Source organism: Neodiprion pinetum, chromosome 2 (assembly GCF_021155775.2).
Source record: "Neodiprion pinetum isolate iyNeoPine1 chromosome 2, iyNeoPine1.2, whole genome shotgun sequence".
Classification (NCBI taxonomy): Eukaryota; Metazoa; Arthropoda; class Insecta; order Hymenoptera; family Diprionidae; genus Neodiprion; species Neodiprion pinetum.
Window position 1 is genome coordinate 37,549,538 of NC_060233.1, and position 24,621 is coordinate 37,574,158.

Consider the following 24,621-nt stretch of genomic DNA (forward strand, 5'->3'; position numbering starts at 1 on the left):
ATTATGGGCTTTATTACGGGGGTACTTGATCTATAATTTAAGTTTTGGCATACCTGAGAGCTCCTCCATGACAACTATTAAAGGACGAGACAGGCCAGTTAAGAACCGACGCACCATCGACATTTAAATTACATTTTATATTTACAATATAATAATTGATCGTGTATTGTGGCGTGACGATTGACACGAACATGAACTGTTGAGACGATGTATTATCGTAACAGATATAGGTATATATGTATATAATAATAATAATAATAATAATAATAGGTAAATTGAAATCGATCGTATGAGTTAGGGCACAGGTAACAAGTTTACCCTGCAACTATTTTGTAAAATACTGCTAATAACGTACAAGTGTGGTATTAACTTATACGAATTGATATTTTACATGTACGTACATGGGAAGATGTCAGTATAGTATAAGGTCGGTATGGGTAGGTATATATAAAGTATGGCACGGTATATGGCATGTTATGTACATATACAAGTGTTTACAGTTTGTAATATAGTATAGGTATATATAGTATCTACCGAGTGTACAGTGATAGCAGCAAACGGGTTGGTTAGTTAGTACTGTCTTGTTTTAATGCTGATCAAACTTTTCTTTCAATTATTTTCTAAGTTACGCAGTTTTTTAGTCTCTCTGGCGCATCAGTCTTGTACATTCTGAAATTTCCCCTCGTTAAAATTGCAACGTTAAAAGTTTCTTGCTACTGGATCATTAACAATCACCCTAGCGTGTAAAACCTGTTTCTTTCTCTTTTTCAAAGTCCTAACTCTTGTTACAGCTCATTTTTCTGCCGCATGACAGATTATAAATCTCGGATATTTCATACATCGTATGTAAATAAGAATCAACACATGTACTTTAAACTGAAATCATTCAATTTGGGATGAAAATCGAGTCAGTTTTTATGAGAATCGACGTTGTTTGTAACATTATTGCGACTATTAGTTTGAGCTTCGTGTTTGGTTTACCAATTTTTTTGACACTGTACAATTAGCAAAAACTCGAATTGTCCTTCGGGTATTCAAGGTCCCATTTTTTCTCTGAGAACAATCGTTCAAGATACGTTTGTAAAACATTAAAAATATTTTCGCGTCGCGTCTAAACAATAATTCATTAATCCCGAGAATGAGTTTAAGATTGTTAGCTTCAAATTTCATCATTACATAATTATACTTGTGTGGCATTTGCTGATTTTTATTCATACGACAAAATAGACAGAGCACGAATTTATCGATGAATTGGATTGCGTTAACTGATGAATTTCACTTGTTCATTTATTTACCTCTTGTAATCACGTACGGATCATTGTCGTTAGTGATTAGCCCATCAAGCTTGGTATTTAAAGTGCCACTTGACGCTTATCAGCGGTATATATTCGTACATACAAGTTTCGTTTTTTATTACACCGAAGCCCTATAAGCGATACCAGATTGTTTTCTTTTTATCAATTGCATTAAATTTTGTAATATGTTTACGAGTCGAACGTATTTACGGCGTTCGCATTGTGCAACGATGACTTTGCTTCTTGCACACATCTTCATCAATTTAATCTCGCAGTTATGAAATTTCGTGTAACATGATCCTAAGTTATAGCATGTTAGTAAGTAATAGCGAACCTTTTTTAAGTAAAGAAGACTGCAGGTCTGCCGCGATCCACAGAATGCAGGGACAATTGTTCATATAACGTTAGATAAAATACTGTTATGTATACGTGTTCCATAGCTCACAGCATGGTCGCATATTATATTGCAACGGGATTTCTAAAGCATATTTATTTGCTGTAAGGATCATATAGCCGCCGTGCGTTGTATCAGCAGTTGACATGCAATCGTGCACCAGCGAAAATAAATTTTGTACGTGTATATGTATTGTACGTGTGTGATGTTGTGATAATCATACATTATTTACAACTGGTTCACTAGATGAAATGATTATCTGTGCCCTAGCAAAATAGAGAAACGAGAAATTAATGTGTTTTCAAATTGCATGGGTGTAATCTTTTGAAATTTGGCATATCGAACTCACAACGGAGAAACGGTTAAGTATTCATAATTTTAGTAATAACTACCTACTCATAAGTGATCAACGATACATAAAAACGAGCATAATATGTACGTAGTGTTTAAAATTTTAAACCTTCATACAAGAGTGTGATGAAAATTCTAGCTCGATTGCTTCATCTTATTTCAATGCTCGATGAAAAGTAAGCGGGCAAAAAGTGTGGATGATAATTTGGTGTACAGGTGCCTTACGAAACGTCATGCAGGGAATAAGCTCGGGAAGTGAGATGATTCGTTACCCTTAAACTGGATCTGCGACGGTCGACCGTGTTGCTGTTATGGTTAGCCGCCATGTGAAGGGCTGATAGGGAGCTCTGGTGATGCTGGAGATGAAAGGCTCGGTTTCCACGACCCAGGCTTCCGCCGGCGCTGACGGTGCTAACCGGTCTGCTCCCGATGCTTCCCCTGGGGACGACCTCCAGTTGACCTCTAAGCACACACACCCACCCTCATTCATACATGGTTTACACCACTTCTGTATCATCCACACACACGTATACCTGTGTACCTTCTCTGGGGCTCAACACACTCGCGTAGAATCGGTTGCGCGATGCAGTAAATTTCCAACGCTGTTTTCTTTATTTTTTTTTTATGTTTTTTTTTTTTTTTTTTATTTCTAATTCTCGCTATTTTAAAGAGAGAATCACACGCATTTCGAAAGTGAAAGATTATTTTTCAACCCTAGCCAATCGCGGTATAAATACTGAATCCTTGTCACATATTTGACAGGTGAATTTGAATATTGAGGTGAAATCAACATGGCCGTCGTATACATAAAGTTACTTTCAGCATCGGCTACTTACAAAGTGCTACTCAACGTCAAGTAAAATTATGGCAAAAATCGTTTGATTGTAATATTCTATCTTCAACGAAATATCGAACCTTAGAATTTGCATCGCGAAATTTTTCTTTCATGTTGCTTATGGTTCAATGTTATTTTTTCGATTTTATGATTGAATGCTTAGCGCGTTATGTCAAGTTTTGAAATTTAATAAGTTGTGATATTTACTGCATTTCTTTCTTTCTCGCTTTTTTTTTGCAAAAAATCACCATAAATACCTAGTTACAACATAAATAATATACATACACAAGCATTCTGTGCTCCATATATATGATAGGAGAGAACGTAGGAGATGGGCTCTAACAGTCTATAGTGCGTCATCCACACTCATATGTAATATAAATATATATATATGATATAATTATGAAACAAACGAGAATAACCGATAAGAAATAAATCGAATTATTGATGCGACAGATAATAAGACAATTAGAGCCAGGTAAACGTAACATCGAACAGTTATAGAAATGTAAGTATTGAGATTTGCAAACGAAAACAAAACGATATATATAAATATATATATGCAAATAGTGTGATTCCTGGACAGTATACACCTACATTATGACAAATCCCACGTGCGAGTAGATTTTACTTGAATTTATATTCGAAGTATATTTGAAACGATAGACAGCAAGCTTCGTGAACCGTTACATTTTTTTAAAAATTTTTCTTCTTAGTGAGGATACGAAAATAAATAAATGGCAATAAAATCTACATAATTTGTATAAGATGGACCAGATTTACAGAAAGCCGAAATCATCATAGCGATATCGAGGATCCAGCTGGTACCACGTTTTTTTGGTAACCTCCAATCCTAGTTTAAATATTTTTCTGTGAGCTTTAGAAAATCTTTCAAAATATCTAGTCGTGTTACAGGATGAATTGAGTTATCGGAACAACAGCAGAAAAAAGGCCTGCCTGATATAATAAATACTGCCTAAAATCTTCCAAAACAATTGATAAAAGAAGTTTCACCCGACCAGGAATCACACCGTGATCACTAATAACAATGTGTGTGCTATACATAGCGCGAAGTGCATTGCAAGCAGCAACTGTGGGCTACGGCACGGCTATACTTGACATTCATATAATTTTTCATCATTTTTTTTTTTGTTGCGCTTATTGATATCCGAACGACCGATTAACGAATCAGTCGAAGGACCGTACATAGCTGAACGAATGTACCTATTAGGAGCCAGAAACAATTGTACAGTAACAAAACTCCTTCATATAGTGATTCGTCATCACACATCGATAGGAAGTAAAAACCATATATATATATGTGATATATATGTTCACTCTAAATTGGTAGAAATGAATGTTTGTATATGTACATTAATGTTGATTGTATATTTTGTATCGTATGATCTACGTGTGTGTATATATTCCTGGGAAGTCAGGTATATCGTGTGTATGCGGTCGTAATTAAGGGTACAACATTTGGCGATGTTCAATTTATCGGATCGTCATTGCTCACTCCAATACAGGCTGATAACGTGATTTCGCACGGGTGATATGGCCAATGCCTCGAGAGTTGCCGATTAACATCAAGAAATATGTTTTGCACTGAAAATTACAATGTGTTACGCACGTGTCGAGTTGAGAAAATTCGACCGAGTACGCGTATGTAAATTTCAAACGGTATGCATAGATTCGTATCATACAACGCGCGAATGAAATGTAAATCCGGTAACTATTATCAACTTCGTAAACTAATTAATCGAAATTTCAGGATTTCATTTCATTCGCGCCACGCAATTTATCAGTAAGTAACCCCTGTAGGTCACGTAAAATGTGTAGTTGTGTATAAAATTCATTGTTATTTAACTTCTATACCGAGTTTTATGAGAAAAATAAAAAACTTTGGTGCCGTTCGCGTACACGAGAAACTGTAAAATTACGCGACGATGATAATTAGCTAGAGATTATTACATTAATTTTCAACAATTTTGATTTTGAACAGTTCGATCCAGCTTCGGTATTGACATTTTTTACGAGGCTTTATATATCATTTACTAAACGAGTTGACGATTAATACCTTATACGCTCTATACGATACCATACACACATAGTTAATGTAAATAGGAGACAATCCGTGCAACATTTATAAGGATTACTATTATTGTTTATGGAAAATTTTACAATTATTTTTATATTTATATGTATGTATATGAGTATGAAAATAGGAAATCGCAACGATTGCGTTCATTTAATACGACGCATTTATACCGAAACTAATTGATTCAATTTAGCAATTTTTGGGTTATCGCTTGTTTGAATCGATATAAAAGAAGAAATCGTAACGACTTTGAAAATGAATTCGTTGCTTGACTCGCATCCGAAATACAAACGTAGACGAAGTGGGAGGTCGTTGGAATCGAAATCTAATTTACGGATTTTTTTTTGTGCTAGTTGAATTTCGGTACAACATTCGATACCATTAGATTTTATTTAAGTATATAAGGAACGTCTATACTTAATTTTCGTATGCCGAAACAAATATTTATTATCATTTGATTATTTATAAAGGTATTTTAGTTCCTTCATAACGACTTGTAGTTTTCACTCGTAGCGTTACTTTACCTTCCTCTTCAATCCCGCTATTTTTTTTCTCTCCCTATAAAACGGTTTTGCGTTTTTTTTTTTTTCTCTTTAAAGAAGTTCACTTCGTTTCGTTTCACGAAAATATCCGCGTCATGAATAAAGTTACCGCGGCCCTACCTCGTCCAAGGGACAAAGTAATTATTTAGATTTATGTATTTACCTCGCGAGGTAATATAATCAGCGTTTTATCATTACCGTGCATTTGTCTTTCTAAGTATCGTTGTCGAATTTTTAGTCGACGCAAGTGCGTGATCTTAGAAATGAATTTTCGATATCTCGCTTCGTAGTCTCCGTACAGATCGGTGTCATCAATGCGCATGTGCTTTGAAAAAATCGGATTCGCGAGAACTTACAATTAATCAACTGTCCAAGTACGTTCTAAATTAATTTGCCCGTGACAACTTTGGCTATCCAAAGTCTATCTGATGAATAATAGACCATCGACGCGTGATGATTCGAGAAAGAACAGCTGGTCAATTCTCCAAGTTCAAAAACGTCGCGACCAATCGATCGAATTCGGCGATTGTAACTGCCAGTCGTTCAAAACGTACACGATATCGGGACAATAATGCGGGTACTCCGAAAAAGTCAACGTTTCAATGTCATCGTGTTGTTTTGCCAATCGACGGTAAAACAGAGTAACGATCAGCTGTACGAATGATCCAGGATCAACCCATGGCAACAGAGACAAAAGTACTTCGTTAAATCTAGGCGGAAACACCGTGATAATCGATGACGGTATATGCAACTGTGAACTGGATGTCATTGGAGCGAGAAGACGTTTCATTTCTCTGTATTAAAAAATTGAATAAGCTAATGAATGATGTCTTGCGCTGCTTCCGGATGACAGTAGACAGAGTACCTGGCGGGGAGTACCAAAGCTTCAAGTTCGGCGGTCAGATGTCGTCGGATCATGTGTTTCGCTGGTGGGATTCCTAGAGCAGTGGCCATCATCTCGCCTGTGAATGACGGCTCCAGAACAACGAGAGCGCCGTGAACACCCGAGTCTGTCACAGAGGGAGAATTAATGAATGTGACACGATTAAATAAGAGCTACGGAAACCTGGAACCGCGTTAGCGAATCGCAAGTACTGTTTATATGCGATCACTTAAGAAACCTCACCTTTCAAGTTCTCGGCGTATTCGGTTAAATCGATATTTCGTGCCCACCTAATAAACCTCTGATTGGTCCAAACCAAAGGGTCTGCGTCCACCTGTTCACATTGGTGTCTCCTTACCGCCAGTGCCTGCGTCAAGAAAATTAATCATTTTTAAGCTACAACTAATTCAACGTCACTGTCCTAATACACGGATTTTTCATTTCCAGCCGGATCCGTTGTCTTGTATAGTTACTTGTTTTCAGTACAAATATGAATCATTGGTATATAACGGTACATTATGACAAATTTTAATTCCAATGAAGGAGAAAACGCACATTTACGATTGTCGGAATAGAAAAGGCATAGTACTAACGGTAATGAGAGAATGATGCAACAAAAAAAAAAAAAGAAAAATACACTTAGTCTTGCAATTAAAGCAAAAGTAATGATGCAAAACATTAGGAACCTGTCCATTATGACTGGATTATATACGCTACGTGAAAGTGACTAAAAAGCGTCGTTGGTTCAATCGAGATATAATTTTTTCAAAAACGCGAAAGAAATTTATCCAGCTTTTATAGCAGATACTAGTTATCCGGTTTTCGAAACTCTGAAAGATAATCCATTCTCGACGGTGAGTGTTAGGTATAATATTGATGGAATAATTTTCGCATAGATTATGTAGTAAAATGAGGACCACGCTCCGGCGGCGTTGTTCGCCATTAATATTGATATAACCAGGGGTCCTTGTTAGTCCGTTGATAAACGACGTAATTGCCTAATGGGATGAAGAACTGATTATACATCAAGCACCTCACCTGCCTATCGTAGTTCAGCATGCGAAGCAGATGAATACCGTGAACGATACTGGCTTGATGAGACTTTCGCGTAACGCCCAGCAACTTTTCGAGCTCCTTCTTGCTCAGGTGGTCCAGCATCCTGGCGTCGACCATGTTCGTCGCGAAGCTCTCAGAGTATTGAGCGAGGCCCAAGTCCGGCAACCATTCGGAGCTTACCCAGGTGTGGCCGAGCTGAGCTATGCAAGGGTATCGCACCAAACTCGGGTGGCGGTGTTCCTCGATCGCTAGCCTAAGCTTCTTTCTGTGCAAAGGATGAGTGACCCCGAGACCAGCGTCTAGCTCAGCATCGTTCAGCTCCAGCAGCACCTGATTTTCGTCATCGGAATTAGATTTCACAATTTCACCATCAAAATTCCGGCCAGCTCGGCACGGCTGTTAGCTTATACATATATTACTACATCGGCGGAGGGTTTTGAGGCGGGGTAATTGGAAGGAATAGCAAATCGATGAACATTACTTTTCCGGACTTGACGTTTTCCGCGCACCGCGGTCCGTACTGGGACATTCCCAGGGCGACCTCGAGCCATGCCAGGACCGTCGGTGCTCTCCATCTTTCCATGGGGACAGACGCAGCTTCCCTCAGGAGCCGCAGCTTCTCGGCGTAGCCTTCCTCGGTCAGTGGCGACCACGATCTGTACGGGTCGAATGTTTCCGAGGCCTCGTTCCCGGGATTGGTATTAGTAGTTTTCCGGTGCCGTGTCCGGGTGAACACCCTGTCAGAGATCATAAGGGAGGAAAATTATTGAACCTTGTTTCGATAACGCGCGATTGGGATCCGAGTCCGCGATTCGGCGTGTTTTATTGTTAAACCGACTGATTGTGAATTGAAAAGAATTCCTTTTTACATGCGGAGGCCTTCGACGATTCTATCACTGCATCCTCCTCTCCCTGCCGTCTCACACTCTCATGTCGTACTCGTAGGTGCGTACACACACGTACATACGTTTCGGATTGAATTCAAAACCTGAGTGGTAAACATCCGTTATTCGGAGATGGCGAGGGTGAGGGAGAGATGAATACCGCGGGGAAAATTGCCGAGTGAAAAGACGTTGAGGAGAGGTGAGGAGAAAAAATTCACGAGAAATTCGAAAAGAAATAAAAAAGACGAACTGTTTATCTGGTCCGTACATGTAATCTTGGCAAGTGTATATACATATATAATGCATCACATCAAATTATACGTACGTATACGTTACATTCGTTCGTCTTTCACTGAATAATGGAGAGAAATTTCGTGTGGTAATTATGTTTACTCCAATTCACGCACCCGCGAAATAATTAATCGAACGACTCTGGTCAAACGAATCAAAATTCACTGCGGTTTTTCCCCAGTAAAATCTAACCAGGGTAACAAACCCTTCGACCTAGGATTCGGTCCTACGGAGTGATTCTAATGATATTTGCTGGTTTGCTTAATTGAGAACAAAATAAGGGAGGATATAATGAAAACTCAGAATACCTACCTAACCAGAATCTGATCATTTCATTTTCCTGTCACACAAATCTGGTAAAGTAATATACGTATAAGTCACCTTGAAATCGAACCCCAGGGTCCTCCCCGCGTAGCCGAAGACCTTGAGTGCGCAGAGGGTGCGACAACGGGAGGTGGATGTTTGTTCCGTCTGGGTTCGGACTCCATTGGGCTTGAAAGTTGTTCCACCGACCGAGACAACGAGGAATTGTCCATTGACCTTGAGAACGCGTTCAAGGGTGACAAAGTTGGGCTGCAATCCTTGGGCGTGGTAGCTGCTGCACACACGGGGAATAAAAGAACTCCGTGAGGTGGGTGCGAGTTAGCATACACTCGAAAATTAATATTTTCTGCGGATATGATAATCAACTGCGTCGACTATTTCGGTTAGTGTATACAGTGAACGGAACCGCCTATGCGTACCGTTCGGTTGTACAACCAATATCTACCGTATAACAATCATTGGACATCGATCGTATCGATTGTCACAGCGCGTATGCATAGAGAGCAGTGTTTCTTTTTTTTTTGTTTATTTGCTTTCACCCTCGTTTTGTAATTTTGCATTCAAACACCCTGGTGAAATGAATAATTTCCGTGACTGACACAAATTGAAAAATTCTCATGAATTCAGGGTGAAACAATCAGTAGGACAGAAACGTTTTCAATCGATAATAGCGACATTGAAAAGAGGAGACAAAATTAACAACGAAATGGCACATGTAGGACAATGCAAAACATGAATATACGTGATGTAGATACGTGTACCGAAAATACCAACGTCCAGTGTATGTACTACATACATGATGCAGACGAATCGGCGCAGCTCCGAATAATGCGTTTGAACCATATGCTATGTGTGTGTAGGATACGTGCACGAATGTATGAGCGTGTAAATATGCGGAGAGGGTTTTGAGAGAGAAAATCCGAAGGAGCGCACCCTTTGATTACGATTGAATAGACCGCAAACCAACTCGTATTTCTATGCTGATTGCTAAAATTGATCCCGACGCTCTTCACGCAGCGCAGGAAGCTGTACGCTATACATATGTATACATACAGGTTGAATATACGTGGGCGTTGTTCCGATCGTAGGAACAAAGGGAAATAAAAAATATCACCCCCGTACTTTCTCTATTTCGGAGCCTGGTATTAAAGGTGGGAAAATTAGATTTATGTCGGCGAGGCTCGGATATTGACTTGTAAAAGGTGCGTGTCTCGTGTGAAAATTCATGGCTCGTCGTATTTTGTCGTGTCAAACTGTCGTAACTTGATACTGCGGCTAGGCTATTCGTTGTAACTGCGGATCGTGTGTTAGCGAAGGTCGAAAATCGAAAGCAACACCATCAATGCAACATAGAGAACATTCGATTATATATACATAAGTATAATGAAAAACCTTTCGGTGTAGGATAACTTCACTTGCGGATCGTACCATGCGCATGCATATACATGTTATATCATAAACATTGATCATGATTTAATGCAATTTGACTAAAACACGATTTAGTCGTCGAGTATTAACAGGTATGATTTATTTTTTTTTTCTCAACGAGTTATCTTTCCTTGCGAAATTCGTAGAGATGACACTGCGTTATTCATGATGGGAGAAGATGGGCAATAGATGGTATGATCACTTACATTGATACATGTGAGGTGGCGCAACCGAAGACACCACGGAGATGTTGTCCATGTCGAGACCACTCCCTTCAACAGTAATAGTTGGCGTCCCTGCGCGGAATATTTTTCTTATAAAATCAACAAAGTCTCAGTGGGCGTATTTCAATGTCGCTAAATGCATAGGACGGCAGTGGATACTCGTATACTGTAGGTAATCAGCACGTGTAAGTAGATAATAAAATAAGATATCGTACGTGCGTGTAAACTTTTTAATTCGAAAAATTTTCTCTCGAAAGGTGAGCGGACGTTTTTAGTAAATTCAATTTTTTGCAGACGAAATACGTGGTCGTTTCGCAGTAACGAAAGTTACTCTGGTCTGCTTCAGTTTTTTTAATTAGCTTGTGGTATGTGGTTTTTTTTTCCACGTTAATAATTGTAATTGAGTTAATTACAACAGGAAATGAAGTGTGTTTGAAGAAGGGCGTGGTCCCAAGGAATTTTTTTTTCAAAGAAAATTTTGGTTTTAAGGACAATTATCCAAGTGTTGAAAACATATTGTTTCTGAAATGTATTCGACGCTAAGTAGCACAACTTTTACCATATGCACATTTTTTTCGGTACTATTTCGAGAGCTATAATAAAAAGGCATCGTTACATCATTTTCTTCGTCAGGTGCTGATTCTTAGAAAATATCCGTTCTAAAAGCGTCTCGTTACTTATTATCTAAATCTGAATTGAACGATAAGAAGAACTAATTCAGATTATAATTCTCAAGTCGGCATCTACACAGATCATCATTGAGTTGTAATAAAAAGCAGTCAATCGATAAATGTGTGTTGATTTACCGAAATCCGATTTCATCTAACATTATAGGGTTCAGCGGGACATTTCTTGCGAGTTTTGCGCGAAAAAAAGGACTTTACAACTTACAGAGATCGAATGTAATCTGAATCATTTCGAGAGAAATCATTTATCGTCTCTATTGGAATTGAATCGTTCGATAATCAAAGATTCGAAGGGATATTCTGGTGAAAAAAATTCCACTGATAGGCAGCTCGGTGTAAAAATGTTTATAGTTGTTCTATATGTTGCTTTTTGGTGTTACGTGCGAGATATGTTGACAATCGGACGTCGAGGCAACTACCTTAAACGTGAAATACGTAATGTTTCTAACATAAAATTGTGGGTTTCCTGTCGGTCTGAGCGGTATGCTTCGGCGGGAAAAAGTTGTTTGAAAGACTCTCATTACGAATTCGCATTCAAAGCTCATTTTTCTACCTCTGAGTGAAGAAACAGTCTAGACCTACGTCCAGTTTATCCTTTGCTTTGGTTACGTCTTGACTCAAGTTTTGTGCAACGTAAAATACCGAGGCGACAAGAATTTCCCCAGAATAAATTAATCTAATCCTCTGAAAAGAGTTAATTGGGAATTACGATTAAACTCAGAATCCAACAATCCCGCGAACTTTATGCAGAGCTCCTGGGGATTATCACGTACAGTTTAGTGGTACGTTTAGATATGTACAAGTTTCCCTGCTAAAAGTCAGTTCAAACTATCGCAACACCAGGATAATAAACCCTGCACCAAAGTCCTGGTTTTGCAGTCGGAGGATTTATCAGTCAGTCATTTGTCGGAAACTTACATTATATTTTTTTCAATGTGTTGCCAGAATTGAAAAAAAAAAAAAAAACGTCAACGCCTACACCGTGAGGTCGTACTTGCATAATATTTTTCATATTCTTGACTGACGTTACACGAGAGACGTATTCGGGAAGTATGAGCACACGGTATGCAATTTTTTTTTTAATAACGGGCATTTCCCTAGTTTATGCACCTTTTGCTTGTCGTTTATGGTGATAAGTGGCTGCACCTCTAGGTGACAACCGTCATACATATGACACATACATACGTGAGTGAGTATAAGTGTGCAATATTCACCGTTATTGCGGATGAGTTCACGTCCCAGTCGCGTTTTTCGCAAACGGTAATTAAACGAACTCACTCGCCATGCAGAAGCGTTTTATCGTCACCGTCTCTTAATTTACATTCGGCGTTTATTGTCATTCCATTGTCCACGTGAAAAATGTCGAGAATTATTTACGTCGAGGCTTGGTTACCTCGTGAAAAAAAGGTAACGTCACAAAAATTTGCGGAAAAATTGGAACTTCGTTCATTGGATGAACATATTTATGGCCCCGTTGTTGTTGTTGCTGATCATTTGATAAAGGGGTGTTTATCGCCACATCGACAACCAGCGTGTCGCGTATAAATATGCAAATGGGGAATCCATATGAGATTAAGTTTAAGCAGGGGTTGAATCTGAAGCTACCCACCATACCAGTCAACGTAAAGTGTATTCGCAACGAAGTGTCGTTTGGGTGCACACAGATGAATGAATCTGCTTCGGAATATTCGACGGTTATTTGGGGCTGCCAGACGCTCACCCCACTTCAATTTTCAACAATCATCATTGAATATTCGAATCCCACTGTACTGAACAAATTTTCTAATTATAAAATTGAATCGGCCGAGCTGTCTGAATCGAAAGTGAGGAAGAGAGAAAAAACATTCCTACTATGTGATAAAAATGAATTTGTGAAAATTCTGATGAGACAAGCCAATCCATCAACCTTTTGAAAGCGATTTTATGATTAGAAAAATCTTACTTCATAATATAGAATCTGGTATAATGCGCAAATGTAATTTTGTTCTTGAATTGTTAAATTTGAAATTGTTCACGAAAATCCGATGCGAATTTATTCCACTGCGACGATATATACCTAGATTGCTAGGAAAAGATTTCAGGTCAACTCTGAAGATTTTTATAATGAACAAAATCAGCCGAAAAATATGAAAATTGAAACAAAAAACACGAAAAGTTTAATAATTCTGAACGTAGTAATCATAAAACCATTTCTCTCAACTAGTTGATATCTCAATTAGGAATTGTGTGATTTGAATTTATTCAGATTCAGTTCTGTAACATAATCATGACGTCGTTTCATTAGTCTTCACTATAATTGTGTCGCCAAAAAAAAAAAAAAAAAATTACCGACCATTTTTGAAGGAGTTATCGTTCTTCTCCTATTATACGATAATTATTCAAACGTTTCGGCTGACTCATCCTCAATGAAACACATACCTTTCATTTGCATAGCAAGTTCGTCATACACGAGAGTGAAATCCAAACGTAAATCAGAGTCGATAAACCCAGTAGATTCTTCGACGATCCTGACTTTTATCCCCCGATTTTCCGAACCGACAGCCAATCGTCGAGAGGGGAGGATCAAAGACTCGGGAAATTCCGTGACGAGTAATTAATCCGCGAGAGAACCCTTCGCGGCTAATCCAGATCGCGAGAAGATGAATAACCCGGGAAGGCGGCAGTGACTTACCGTCGGTCGTCGAGTCGGATAAATTTCCACCAACGCTGGTCGCACCCCCGCTTTCGCGGTCGCTGGAACCTCGCACCCCGCTGTCAGCGCTGCAGCTTCCTCGGTCGCCAGCTTGACCTCCACCACCGGCAGCACCGCCCCCGGCAGTCCCGCCCACGCCGCAAACTACCCCTAATTCCGTGACCCCCAGAGGCTGTTGCGAGGTCAAATGCGGGATACCACTTCCGCTGCTGCTCCCGGCACCTGGGGTTGCAGCGCCGTTGACGCTTCCTCGAGGAAACGATACCAGCGATTCCTGATCGCTGAGACAGGTCCCGACGCTCCCGCCCCTCTCCATCAGCTGCCGCTTGAGCTGTTTCAATCATTTTTTGCAAAATCAATATTAATTTATGATTCGTGATGTTTCATAGAGTTTTTACAATTTTACCGTAGGTACCGAAGTCGTAAATGATGATAGATTTTGTCAAGACACTGTCACGTTCTTGGAAAGGGTATTTGTGACAGGATGTAGCGAGAACCAAACAGAAAATTTAGAAAAATATACATTCTTATACGTGTAAAACGATATTGAACACTGCAAGCTCGGAGTTTGTTTGGTAGAAAATTGTATGGGCGGATTAGAGAGTGTCACGAATATATAAGACCCTTAAATTATTATACAAAGTGAAAAAAAAAAAAAAAAAAAAAAAAAAACTACATATAATATATAGTTTAATTGAGGACTCTACAACAGGTACGAATAATCTGCAGGTATTAATTTTCGACTGTATCTACCAGACCTCAAGCTTTTTGTTTTTAAGAAATGGACTCAGGCACTGTGTCATTTTCGAAATACATAAAACGAAACGAAAAATCTGTGCGATTTTTGCATAGCGGACTCTAACTGCCGTTCTGACCGATAAAGCGTTTTGAGTAAGAGTAGAAAGACCGCGCGCGCTCCCTCCCTCTCTCTCTCTCTCTCTCTCTCTCGGAAGCTTTCTCTGATCGTTTTTGTACTCGTCCTTCTCTCTCTCTCTCTCTCTCTCTACTCTTTACCTCTTGTATAGTCGCGTGGGCGTGCAGCAGGGCCGCTTCTTTGTCGGCAAGACTGGCAGCCAAGCTGAGACTACGGTCCGCCTCATCCCTCGCCGCTCTCAAGAGACTCCATCGCTCTCTCTCCCGCTCTCTCTCTCGCTCTCTCTCGTCGCCTGGTCCACCACCCAGAGCTCCTTGTTGCTGCAAGCGGCCAAGTTTCGCCTCGCTCTCTCGCATCCGCTGCAACCAACGGTCAAACAGACCCATATCCGGGCAGTCACTTCATCCAGGAACCAAAACCCCCCGAATACATTTTCACCCCGTTTAACCACATTTTCTATTCGCCCGCTAAGCGGGCATGCACGATTTGGCAAAAACCCTTCGCGTTGGATCCTTCGTTCATCCTACACGATAAACTAACTCTGCGTCGTTCTTGTGGAACGTTGGCTAACGACCGTCGATTAATCACGTTTAATATTGATTCGGAATTCGGGAATTATCATCATTTCACGGAGAGGGGGAAAGAAATACCTCGGTTAACTTTAGCGGATGATTAATGCGAGAGAATCCGAGAGAGTGAATCTGACACACGGTGCTAAGTAACGGATTAAACTAAATCCCACGTTTTCGCTTATACTTACACTTATACATGCTGTTACTTATCGTCGATGAAAATAGTTTCACAATTTGTTTACATCGCAAATCAATTGGACTATCGATTCCATCAGCAAAGATGGATATTTACGATCAGTAAATATTTATAATTAGTAAAGCGTACCCTCTTTGCAGTGCTGTCAAACGTGTTAAAAGCCCAGTTATCATAAATTGACGCGAAAAGATATACGCGCGGCTAAGATTTGAACGCTTATATGCACTCAACAATCTGCCGTACGGACGTGTGGGATACATCATGACGTGGTTAATAATATTTTGTTATTAGTTTGACGTGATATGTCCGTGGATTTTTATGGATAACGTGATATATTTTCATCCCCATGGTATTTAGTCTCGATCCTCATAAATCAAATTATCGCCGGGGAGAATGTTTACCGTGGTAGTATTTTTTTTCTCCCCTTCTGTGCGGACATAATAATAACATTTCGGACACTTCTAATTTTCTGTCGATCAGTTACAGCCTTGAATTACTCGTTTCAAATTAAACCACATTCAGCATCGTATCCTCCCTCAGGCCCTATTCCGTCTGTTTCGATATCTCTCTCTTTCTCTCTCTCTCTCTCTCTCTCTCTCTCTCTCTCTCTCTCTCTCTCTCTCTCTTTCTCTGTCAAGATTAATCCATCGGCTTTCTTCAACGACTTTCTCTCCAGTTTGTTTATCGCATAAAATTCGCTTCGCCGAATACGCACGGAGAGAGCTGTTGCGCGGAAAGACAAACGGTGATAATACGATCCTCGCACCCTTGTCTCGGTGGCTTCAGCGTCAACGCCCGACGGAAGAAGAGGTCTACAGTACCAGTGATGGGAGAAGATGTGGCGGTGAGTCGACAGCTGGGTTAGTGACGCGTTCGGTAAGACGTAGCGATACGTAAATATATTGGCCGGAGATGAGGGTGACTTTATGCAGGGCGGGGAAGAGAAGGAGGGCGGTAAATTGAGGGGAAATTGTGACAGCGTGGTATTATCGAGGAGGAGGAGGAGGAGGAGAAGGAGGAGGAGGAGGAGGAGACAAAAAAGCTAATGACACGGTGCAATTGATCGTTGACGATGTTGAAGAGGAAAGAAACATCTGGCAAGGGTTTGAAAATGGAAGGATCATGGAGATTTTTTTTCAGCCATTTGTTTGAAAGGCGCGTTGTTGATTGTGAAACCCGCGTATCGATCCTGGAGAAGCCTGGAGCTGGGAAAAGGTACGGGATATGGTTGGGTAGGCGTTGCGTTCTTTCAAAGTTTGGAGGCTGCAAAGGCTCGATTCGGCAAACAAGTCACGCGCCTAGTGTACGGCTGACAAAAAGCCCGGGTGGGTTAAGTCGTAGAACGACGAGTAACGATCACAGTCTCGAGAAAGGGGAACAAGGGACAAGGAAAATCAAAATGCGCTACTCTTGTCAGGGTTTCCGCAAAATTTACAGATATATGCGTACCTAGATCCGACCAAATCTACTGCAATTTACTAATTAATCCGGTTTTCTGGAATGGTGACAAGTGCTGAACGTATATGCAATGGATACCCACTTCACTTAAGAGAGAGAGTATACCTATATACGTATTCCGCAAGTGTCGGTAGAAAACCGCGAGCGCTGCAGGTCTGAATTTATTTTGAAGGTTGCGCCGAAGTTCAATAAAATCATAACCTGAACGTCTGCCAAATCGTTTTCCGGCAAAGGGTAGCGAAAATGTTAATCCGCAGCGATGTAATCTTTACCGTATGATAAATCTTCCCTTTTGGAGCTCGATAGACGAGCAATAAATCTCTAGCAGGATTTACTCACCTGTTCGTAGTTTCGTATAAAGTCGCGAAGTTCTCGTTCTTTGTCCTCGAGGGTCACGTACAGATCCTTCATTTGATTAAGAAGATCGAATTTCTCGGCCTTCAAACGCTTGCGATCTGCTTTCAGAACCTGGAGTGCCTCGCGGGCCAGCTGAAGCTCCATTTCCAAAGCCACGACTCGCCCCTCTTCGCCGAGGGCGACTTCTTCGTCGCCGACCTCGCCACGACCCGCGCCACTCAAGAGGAGCCGCCTTAATCTCGCTACTTCCGCCACCAGCCTCTCGTTCTCCAAGCGAAGCCTTCTGGCACTTGCGACTTCGATTGGACCGCTGTTTCCACCGTGTATGTTTGAGAGTCGGGATGCCACGATAGGATCGCCAATTATGCCTGCTAGAAAATATCGCTCGTTACAAGTTAATTACAAGACAGGATGCGTTGTTGAGTTGACATCTCCGTCAAGGTGTAACGGAAGCACGTCGAGGAGAAATTCATTGGACATACTGAGGTATTGATCCACTCCGGTACCATAATCCCGAATTGCAGTGCGAGATCGTTAAAGAAATGATTTATAAAGTTATAGACGCCTCAAGGGTTGACATTTAGGTACGAAATGCCACCATGGAGGGTATCGCTGGACCGATATAAAATATATAGCGAGTTTTACGATTCGAAAAAATGAGAGGCAGACTCGTGCCTTCGTGAATCTTGATCAGATAGACGAATATAAAAATGTACGATTTTTCTTTCGGGACGTGAAATTTTCGAGACACAATACCAGTCAAGCAATTCACAATCGCTGCTTTGTTTATCTATCAAACTAAAAACGAATCCACATCTCGAAATTAGCGCAATAAATGCTTTTGCAAATAACATTTGAATAAATTCTTTACCCACAGTGGATGTAGGTACTGGCGTGAAGGTGAAGGTCTACAATAAGGTTAAGCCACTTAAAATCAGACAATCAACGTCTTATTCCATTGTTATACTACTTAAAGCAGATTCCTCTCGCCCCCTGTGGTTGTGTAATTGTTTCGAAGCGGACAATACACCAGCATTTCGGTTCAACAGCTACTTTATACGTGTTCAATAACAGTGGTGAAAACCAAGAAACAGTACCGCGCACATTAGAATTTTAGGAAAAGGCGCCAAAATCGGTGTGGGAGTTTCATAGCCGCCATTGTTCAAGTCGCGTCCGACCTCGCAACTTTGAAGTTATCATTTACCTATACAATATTTCAGGCGGGGAATCAAATAGGTTAAGCTTCTTTTTCATCAGCTGCAGCCTTGAAAAACGCTCATTTCAACTCTTTCTGCATCAAAATAACAGTAAGTTTGAAGTACAATTTGAGCACCCCTGACGCCATGATAACCTCAACATTGCCGAGTCATCCAGAAGCTTTCCCACCGCGAATATACGGAACTGGTTAAGACGTTAGCAGTTATCAAGACTATTAGCGATGTGAAATTGAAGTTTTTTAAAACTTGAAAGAGTCTAGCTGATTCAGATAAAAATATAACGGAGGGACCGAAGCGTGTCTGATGTTGGGAAAAGTTTTTCGAGCTCAAAGAGACGCGATAAGCTTGGTCGGGAATGCTTGTGGGGTCCGTTACCGAATGAACCCCTCGTCGAGACGTAACTTGAAAACGAGATTACCCACCGTGAGAACTAGTCGGTGAGTTTGGCCGACTGCTAGGCGCGGGTCCCGGCGGCTCATCATCGTCACCACGCACGTCGCTGTCCCCCATGTCTGATCTTTCTTTGTCCTGATCAGCAACGTCCTTAGCGACACGCCCCGTGGTGATGCGGAGCCTTTCGATGCTTGAACGTTCGCTGTTCCCTCTGTGCAGGAAACTACCCCTTGTAGAAAATCCTCGGTCAGGACTGGCGCTTCCAGACCTCGAATCTACGCTCCCGCCCGAACCACCCAACCGCGTTTTCTCCAGGGCAGGGGCGCAAGGCCGTCGATTTTTCTCGCTGGGGCTGCGGCACGGCGAGCCATTATTGTGCCTCTCTGCAAGGGATGATGAAATTCTATTAAAAAATTATAAGGCGGGCTCGAACGCCGCTGAGGCGTTTCGAGGAAACTGCATGGATTAAAGGTGACTACGACTTCTAAGATGGCTGCTCAAGCTAGCTACGTAACAGGCACGTGGAACGTGAAAATTTTTGTGAAAGATTGTTAGGGATTTAGAAACGATAACGAGACGTTTCCGTTATTGCACACGACTTGTCTTGTCGCCGTTATCTGTGGTTTTCATGCCACTACGAAACTTCATCATCACAGTAGACTAATATCGTATAATATTTTTTCTCTACGTTATACGTATAATCTACGGAATGAACTCCTTGTTCTCATCGTAACCTTATACAAGAAAATCCTAGAAACTTTTTAGCGTAACAAAGAATCACTTGAAGGTAATTGTTTTATCGCACAATTAAATTAAAAAACCCGTCGTACAATCCATCAGTCTTAACAGTGTGGAATACTGTATATCACACATTGGTAAGCTCTAAATTGTCACCTATGGGACTCGTCCTTCTGTCTATGGGACTAGTGCGTTCCTTTTTGTCGACTGGACTCGCCCTCTTCTCGATTGGACTGGCGGATTTGTCGCTGGCTGAGCTTCGCTTATCAACGGGGCTGCTGCCGGCGCTAAGTCGTTTAAGATCTTCCTGTATTTGCGCCTCGCCGTCTTGGGGGGGATTTAGGTTAGCACCGGTGGTACCGCCGCTCGAGTTGTTCAGGACCAAGGCACCCCTGACTTCGCGAAGCTCTCCTCTCAGCGTCGCGCATTCGCCTCGTGCTCGTTCCAGCTCACCGTCAAGCCGGGCACCCGTGGCTGCGTTCTCGTCCACCATCACGCGGAGTTTCGCCTGAAAAGAAAAATTCGTAACATGGTAAATGAGACTTTCCACTGTTGGTTGAATGGGACCGTTTACGTAGAAGGGTTTGCGTGGAATCAAGACTTCAAGCAGCTGCCATGACAAAGATGTTCAGATTCGATGGTCATATAACACGGCTCTTCTTTGAAGAGTCCGTTTCATATTGTCTCGGACAATTTTGTTTGGAAAACTGTCGTTCGGAGAAGAGATTCCGAAGAGGCGAGAAGGCGCTCCTCTTCATCTCTGATGCATGATTTCTCGATGCAGAGTCTTGTCTGAGGTGGTAGCGATAAAAGGTAAGAGGCTTTTGAATAACCTTGCGGCCTGCAATCTCTATCTCACTGACAGCATCCACTCGCCTTCTGGCTACCTGCCAATTTACGGTAAAGAGTCAGGATCTCGTGGAAGTGATACTCGTCCCACTTGTTGCACCGGAGTTTTAGCGGCAGATGTCAACGTTTTCTCTTCCAAAGGACATTTCATTTGAGATAATTGATTGAATGAAGCTGCGAAAGGCCGATAACTCGAGATGCAGTTGAAGCTCGATAACTGCACGCGGATAAATTCGAAGTAACGTTATCTACAACTTGCATCACACGACACTTACATTTCGAATTTTTATCTCTGGCACAAACTTTTCTGTGGGAGAAAAACGTTCTCCGAGCTCTTGGGCCACTGGAAAGCGGTTACACGGAAACCACAGCCGTTATGTTGAGCCGATCAGAAACCTGAGGAGCACTGCAGACCGCGGTGTAACAATTCGATATAAATTTCAGCGCCATTCGACTTCCTGTATACGAACGAAGCCTTGTCGAGAAATGATCGGTGACAAGTTACTACCAAGGATATTAAAATCAAGAACAAGTTACAGAGTTGCAGTTCGTTGGTTTAAATAAGATCAAGAGACGGTTTTTTAAATTCAGAGATTAAAATCGTTGTTAAACTTGAGATACGGTTTCCGTTTCTACACGCTACACACTTTTCTAAAGAAAATATGGAGGAATCAGGTTTGAAATTTATCCGCCGTACTCGCAAATTTATAACATCGTAAAAAAAGAAGCATTGTAAAACTTTGCATCTAAAAGTGATGCGTTATTTAATTTACCGCTTGTAGGTGTAGGCCAGAGTCCAATTTCACCAGTTGCATTCGTACCACTCAATCAGCGAGAAACGCGCGTTCACGGAAAACGAAATTAATTTCAATTCCGTGGGTCGAAAAACAGAGCCGGCTCTGTTAAATACCCGCATTCTGAAACTCGCTATTCGTTAGACAAAGAGAATAGCACCGCAAATTGGCACTTTGGTACACGCGCCAGCCACGAGCATTTTCAACGTGAGGGTAACGACGTACCATTCGGCAAAATAGGAATTCCTGCTGCTATTTTTTTCTTCACTTTTTAGTTTTTTACGTCGCGTTTCAGTTTCTCTCGTTTTCGTAGGTGTACGTAAAATACAAAACTTCGTCAGTCGTAGTTACAAAGTTTTCTCACAACTGAGTTACTGCGTGACGTTGATCGAATTATAGGCTTAAAATTCTTTTAAAATTGCTCACCCGCGAGTGTCTCAAGATTTTATCGAGACATGATTTTTCCTTCCCAACCTTCGAGCTGTCGCGCACAGCTGGCGTGGATATAACGTTTGATAATATAAAAATCATGAATATTTTTCATTTCGATTTACCGTTTCAATATCTCCGCGTGATTTACTGTCAGGCCGAAATTGAAGCCGCTCGATCTACCAGCCTATTCAAAGAAGGATTCGATTTCGTCAAGACTTTTTGCGCAGTCGTGGAAAGTTTTTGAGCTACGATGAGCTCTTTTTTTCTCGATCGAACAACATGTAAAAACTCCATTATCGCGAAGTTGAAGGAAAACTAATTACTAACACAACTTTAATTATGACCCGGGAAATGACATTGCATTTATCTTCGTCCCTGATATCATCCGTGTATAATAACAGGAAAATAAAAAAAACATTATTACATACAGAGCTGTGGCCCTCGGGTACAGAATTTATCTGCATACTCCAATGGCACTTGTACGGTGCGGCAAACGAGGCAAAGAGAAAAAAAACCGAGAAATATTAGCTGCTTGACAATAAAACGTAAAGAATTTAAAAGAAAGTATGAAAAAAGTATAGATAGTATAAAAAAATAGAAATGCGAAAAATTTAGTTATTTCGCATAAGGATATTCGTCATCCGGGCAGCAGTTTTACTCGTAGCTCCTGCAGTAAAGAGTCTGTCATACACAGCGGATGCGAGGCGTGAGGGAATAAATTTATCACCACTGACGTTAGCCGTAAAGTAAGTTGTACGTAAATTCAGAAACTTGAGTGTCCCTGCCGGCTGCTCGCGTTACAGAAGTGCAATTACTTCGCCATTTCGTTTGTCTCCTTTCCAACTTCATCTTGCTACTTGTATTATCCGTGAGCTGCCGCTTATTTGTTCACTCTAAAGATTTAGTACGGAGTTTACTTATGCGCAAAGACCAGGTGAAAATAATAGAACAAAAAAAGGATGCCATTTCATTCGGATTAAAGTTCCTTACACTATCCTCGACTCTGAGACTCTGTATAAATTACTGCGTTATCCCGTTCAACGTGCAATTATAATGCACTGCTCCTTATTGTCGCTTCCGTGAAGAAAAACGAGACGCTGAATTATATCTTCAGGTGGGCTAATTTATAGACAAATTTATCAACTTTTATAGGTTCGCAAATTTCGAAGTACAAAAAAGCTTTTGCGATTCGACCGAGTTACTCGACTACGACAAATGATTTTATTCGTTCATACCATTTCCTGGTAAGTCACAGCCTGGTCTATTATACACTATCGCACGTGATTATGCCGAGTTCGCTGCTGCATCCGAGTGCATTCGAGTCAGGCAGACGTGACACCGTACAGTCTATAAGCTTTAAAGGGTTCACTGATCTCCGGGATGGGACAGAATGCGGTTAAGACTTGCACAACGCGGCGACCGTCCAATCTACAAGCAGAAGGTATTGTTATTTCCCTCAGCTGTAATTGTATACCTAATTGCATTTAACAAGTTGCACGCTGACTGTATGCGTACAGAACTTTTCTACGTGTTCATGCCTAATAGTCCGCGTGCACCCGTGATACCGCAGAGATGGAAATACGCTGCAAGTACAACTGGCGAGCTGTATAACTTGGCGTTTGAAGTTACGAAGTTACGAAACTAGTACGGATAAGACGATATGCAGGCCAGATAATATCTCACGGAAGTAAGAACGTTGTACAAGTTTTTTATGGACAAGCACGAGACCTAAACGAGTTCCAAATCTCAGGATTGAAGAATAGATCAGGAAAGTGTGCCACGGGGTGATCGTCGGAACAGAAATAGCGAAAAACCTCGTTGCCAGAAATTAGAAAAGACATTTGTGGCCGATGAGAGAGACTGGATCGTATTCCGCGTTTCACCTGCTTCATATCGCGTTTCCCGTATGCTTGCAGGTCACGCGATTCCAGATATATAGAATATGTCTGTATACACGGTATATTTGCACGAGAACGAACGGAAATGAATGAGCATGAACGACCCGTGGGCACATTGAATAACCGCGGCTATTGTGGCTTTCGATTTTCTGCCAAGAGCGCAGGATATCAATAGAGCGTGAAAGAAAAATTCAACAACTTTCAGGTGAAGAGAATAAACGATCATCGGTCCCATGGAGATTCGAAACTCTTAGACGATAAAAGCCGCAGCTAACCGTTGACTGTATATCACATCCGACTTATGGCTGTTTGAAAATTTTATAATTCCCCGGTAACACGCATTGCGGACAGTTCAGATAGTCGAATATCCGTGATGATGGGGAAGATCTTGAGTTTCAAGGGTGGCAGCAGACGCGACGATATCGGCATTCAAATGTAAATTGAGCCTGTCGCTGCACAAGCTGCTTGGCTTATAATTCGCTCACGCAAGAGACCAAACTGGGATGATAAAATTTCGGACGAGTTTCCCCACCACTGCACTCGACGAATATAAGCATACAAACTTGCATTTCACTGCGGGCGTTTTAATCTGGCCGTTGCAGTTGTGTCCACACTCGTGACTACACAAGCTGACGATGCATAATGAAGGTAAACAATATACGCACACACAACTTTCGACATAAATTCTATGCCGGAGAAGTTTATGCTCAGTTAAGTTAAACTATTGCATCCATGACGAATTGCGATTGCGTTAACGTGCCAATCATTCTGCAGTGTAGAAATGATGACAACAACCCTCAATCCACACTATTCCAATTTTTACTCTTCACTCAGTCTCTTCTTTTCCAGTTATGCAGATT

General features: G+C 41.2%; 1 protein-coding gene across 12 annotated transcripts in view; it reads right to left on the reverse strand.

The window, feature by feature from the left end:
* Liprin-gamma overlaps positions 1 to 24,621 on the reverse strand; it is an 82,404-nt gene that overhangs the window by 3,566 nt on the left and 54,217 nt on the right. For 3 of the 12 annotated variants that reach the window (XM_046613808.2, XM_046613797.2, XM_046613803.2), the window contains exons 3-15: positions 19,945 to 20,296; positions 19,080 to 19,433; positions 17,423 to 17,811; positions 14,998 to 15,216; positions 13,963 to 14,314; positions 10,588 to 10,677; positions 9,011 to 9,227; positions 7,936 to 8,191; positions 7,437 to 7,784; positions 6,642 to 6,765; positions 6,381 to 6,525; positions 2,313 to 2,502; positions 54 to 74 (exon numbers count right to left, since the gene is read on the reverse strand). In XM_046613808.2, coding sequence (XP_046469764.1) covers positions 54 to 74; positions 2,313 to 2,502; positions 6,381 to 6,525; positions 6,642 to 6,765; positions 7,437 to 7,784; positions 7,936 to 8,191; positions 9,011 to 9,227; positions 10,588 to 10,677; positions 13,963 to 14,314; positions 14,998 to 15,216; positions 17,423 to 17,811; positions 19,080 to 19,433; positions 19,945 to 20,296 — 3,057 coding nt within the window. The remainder of the gene's footprint in view (positions 1 to 53; positions 75 to 2,312; positions 2,503 to 6,380; positions 6,526 to 6,641; positions 6,766 to 7,436; positions 7,785 to 7,935; positions 8,192 to 9,010; positions 9,228 to 10,587; positions 10,678 to 13,962; positions 14,315 to 14,997; positions 15,217 to 17,422; positions 17,812 to 19,079; positions 19,434 to 19,944; positions 20,297 to 24,621) is intronic. The other 9 variants (XM_046613799.2, XM_046613804.1, XM_046613798.2 and 6 more) reach the window with 8 other exon arrangements.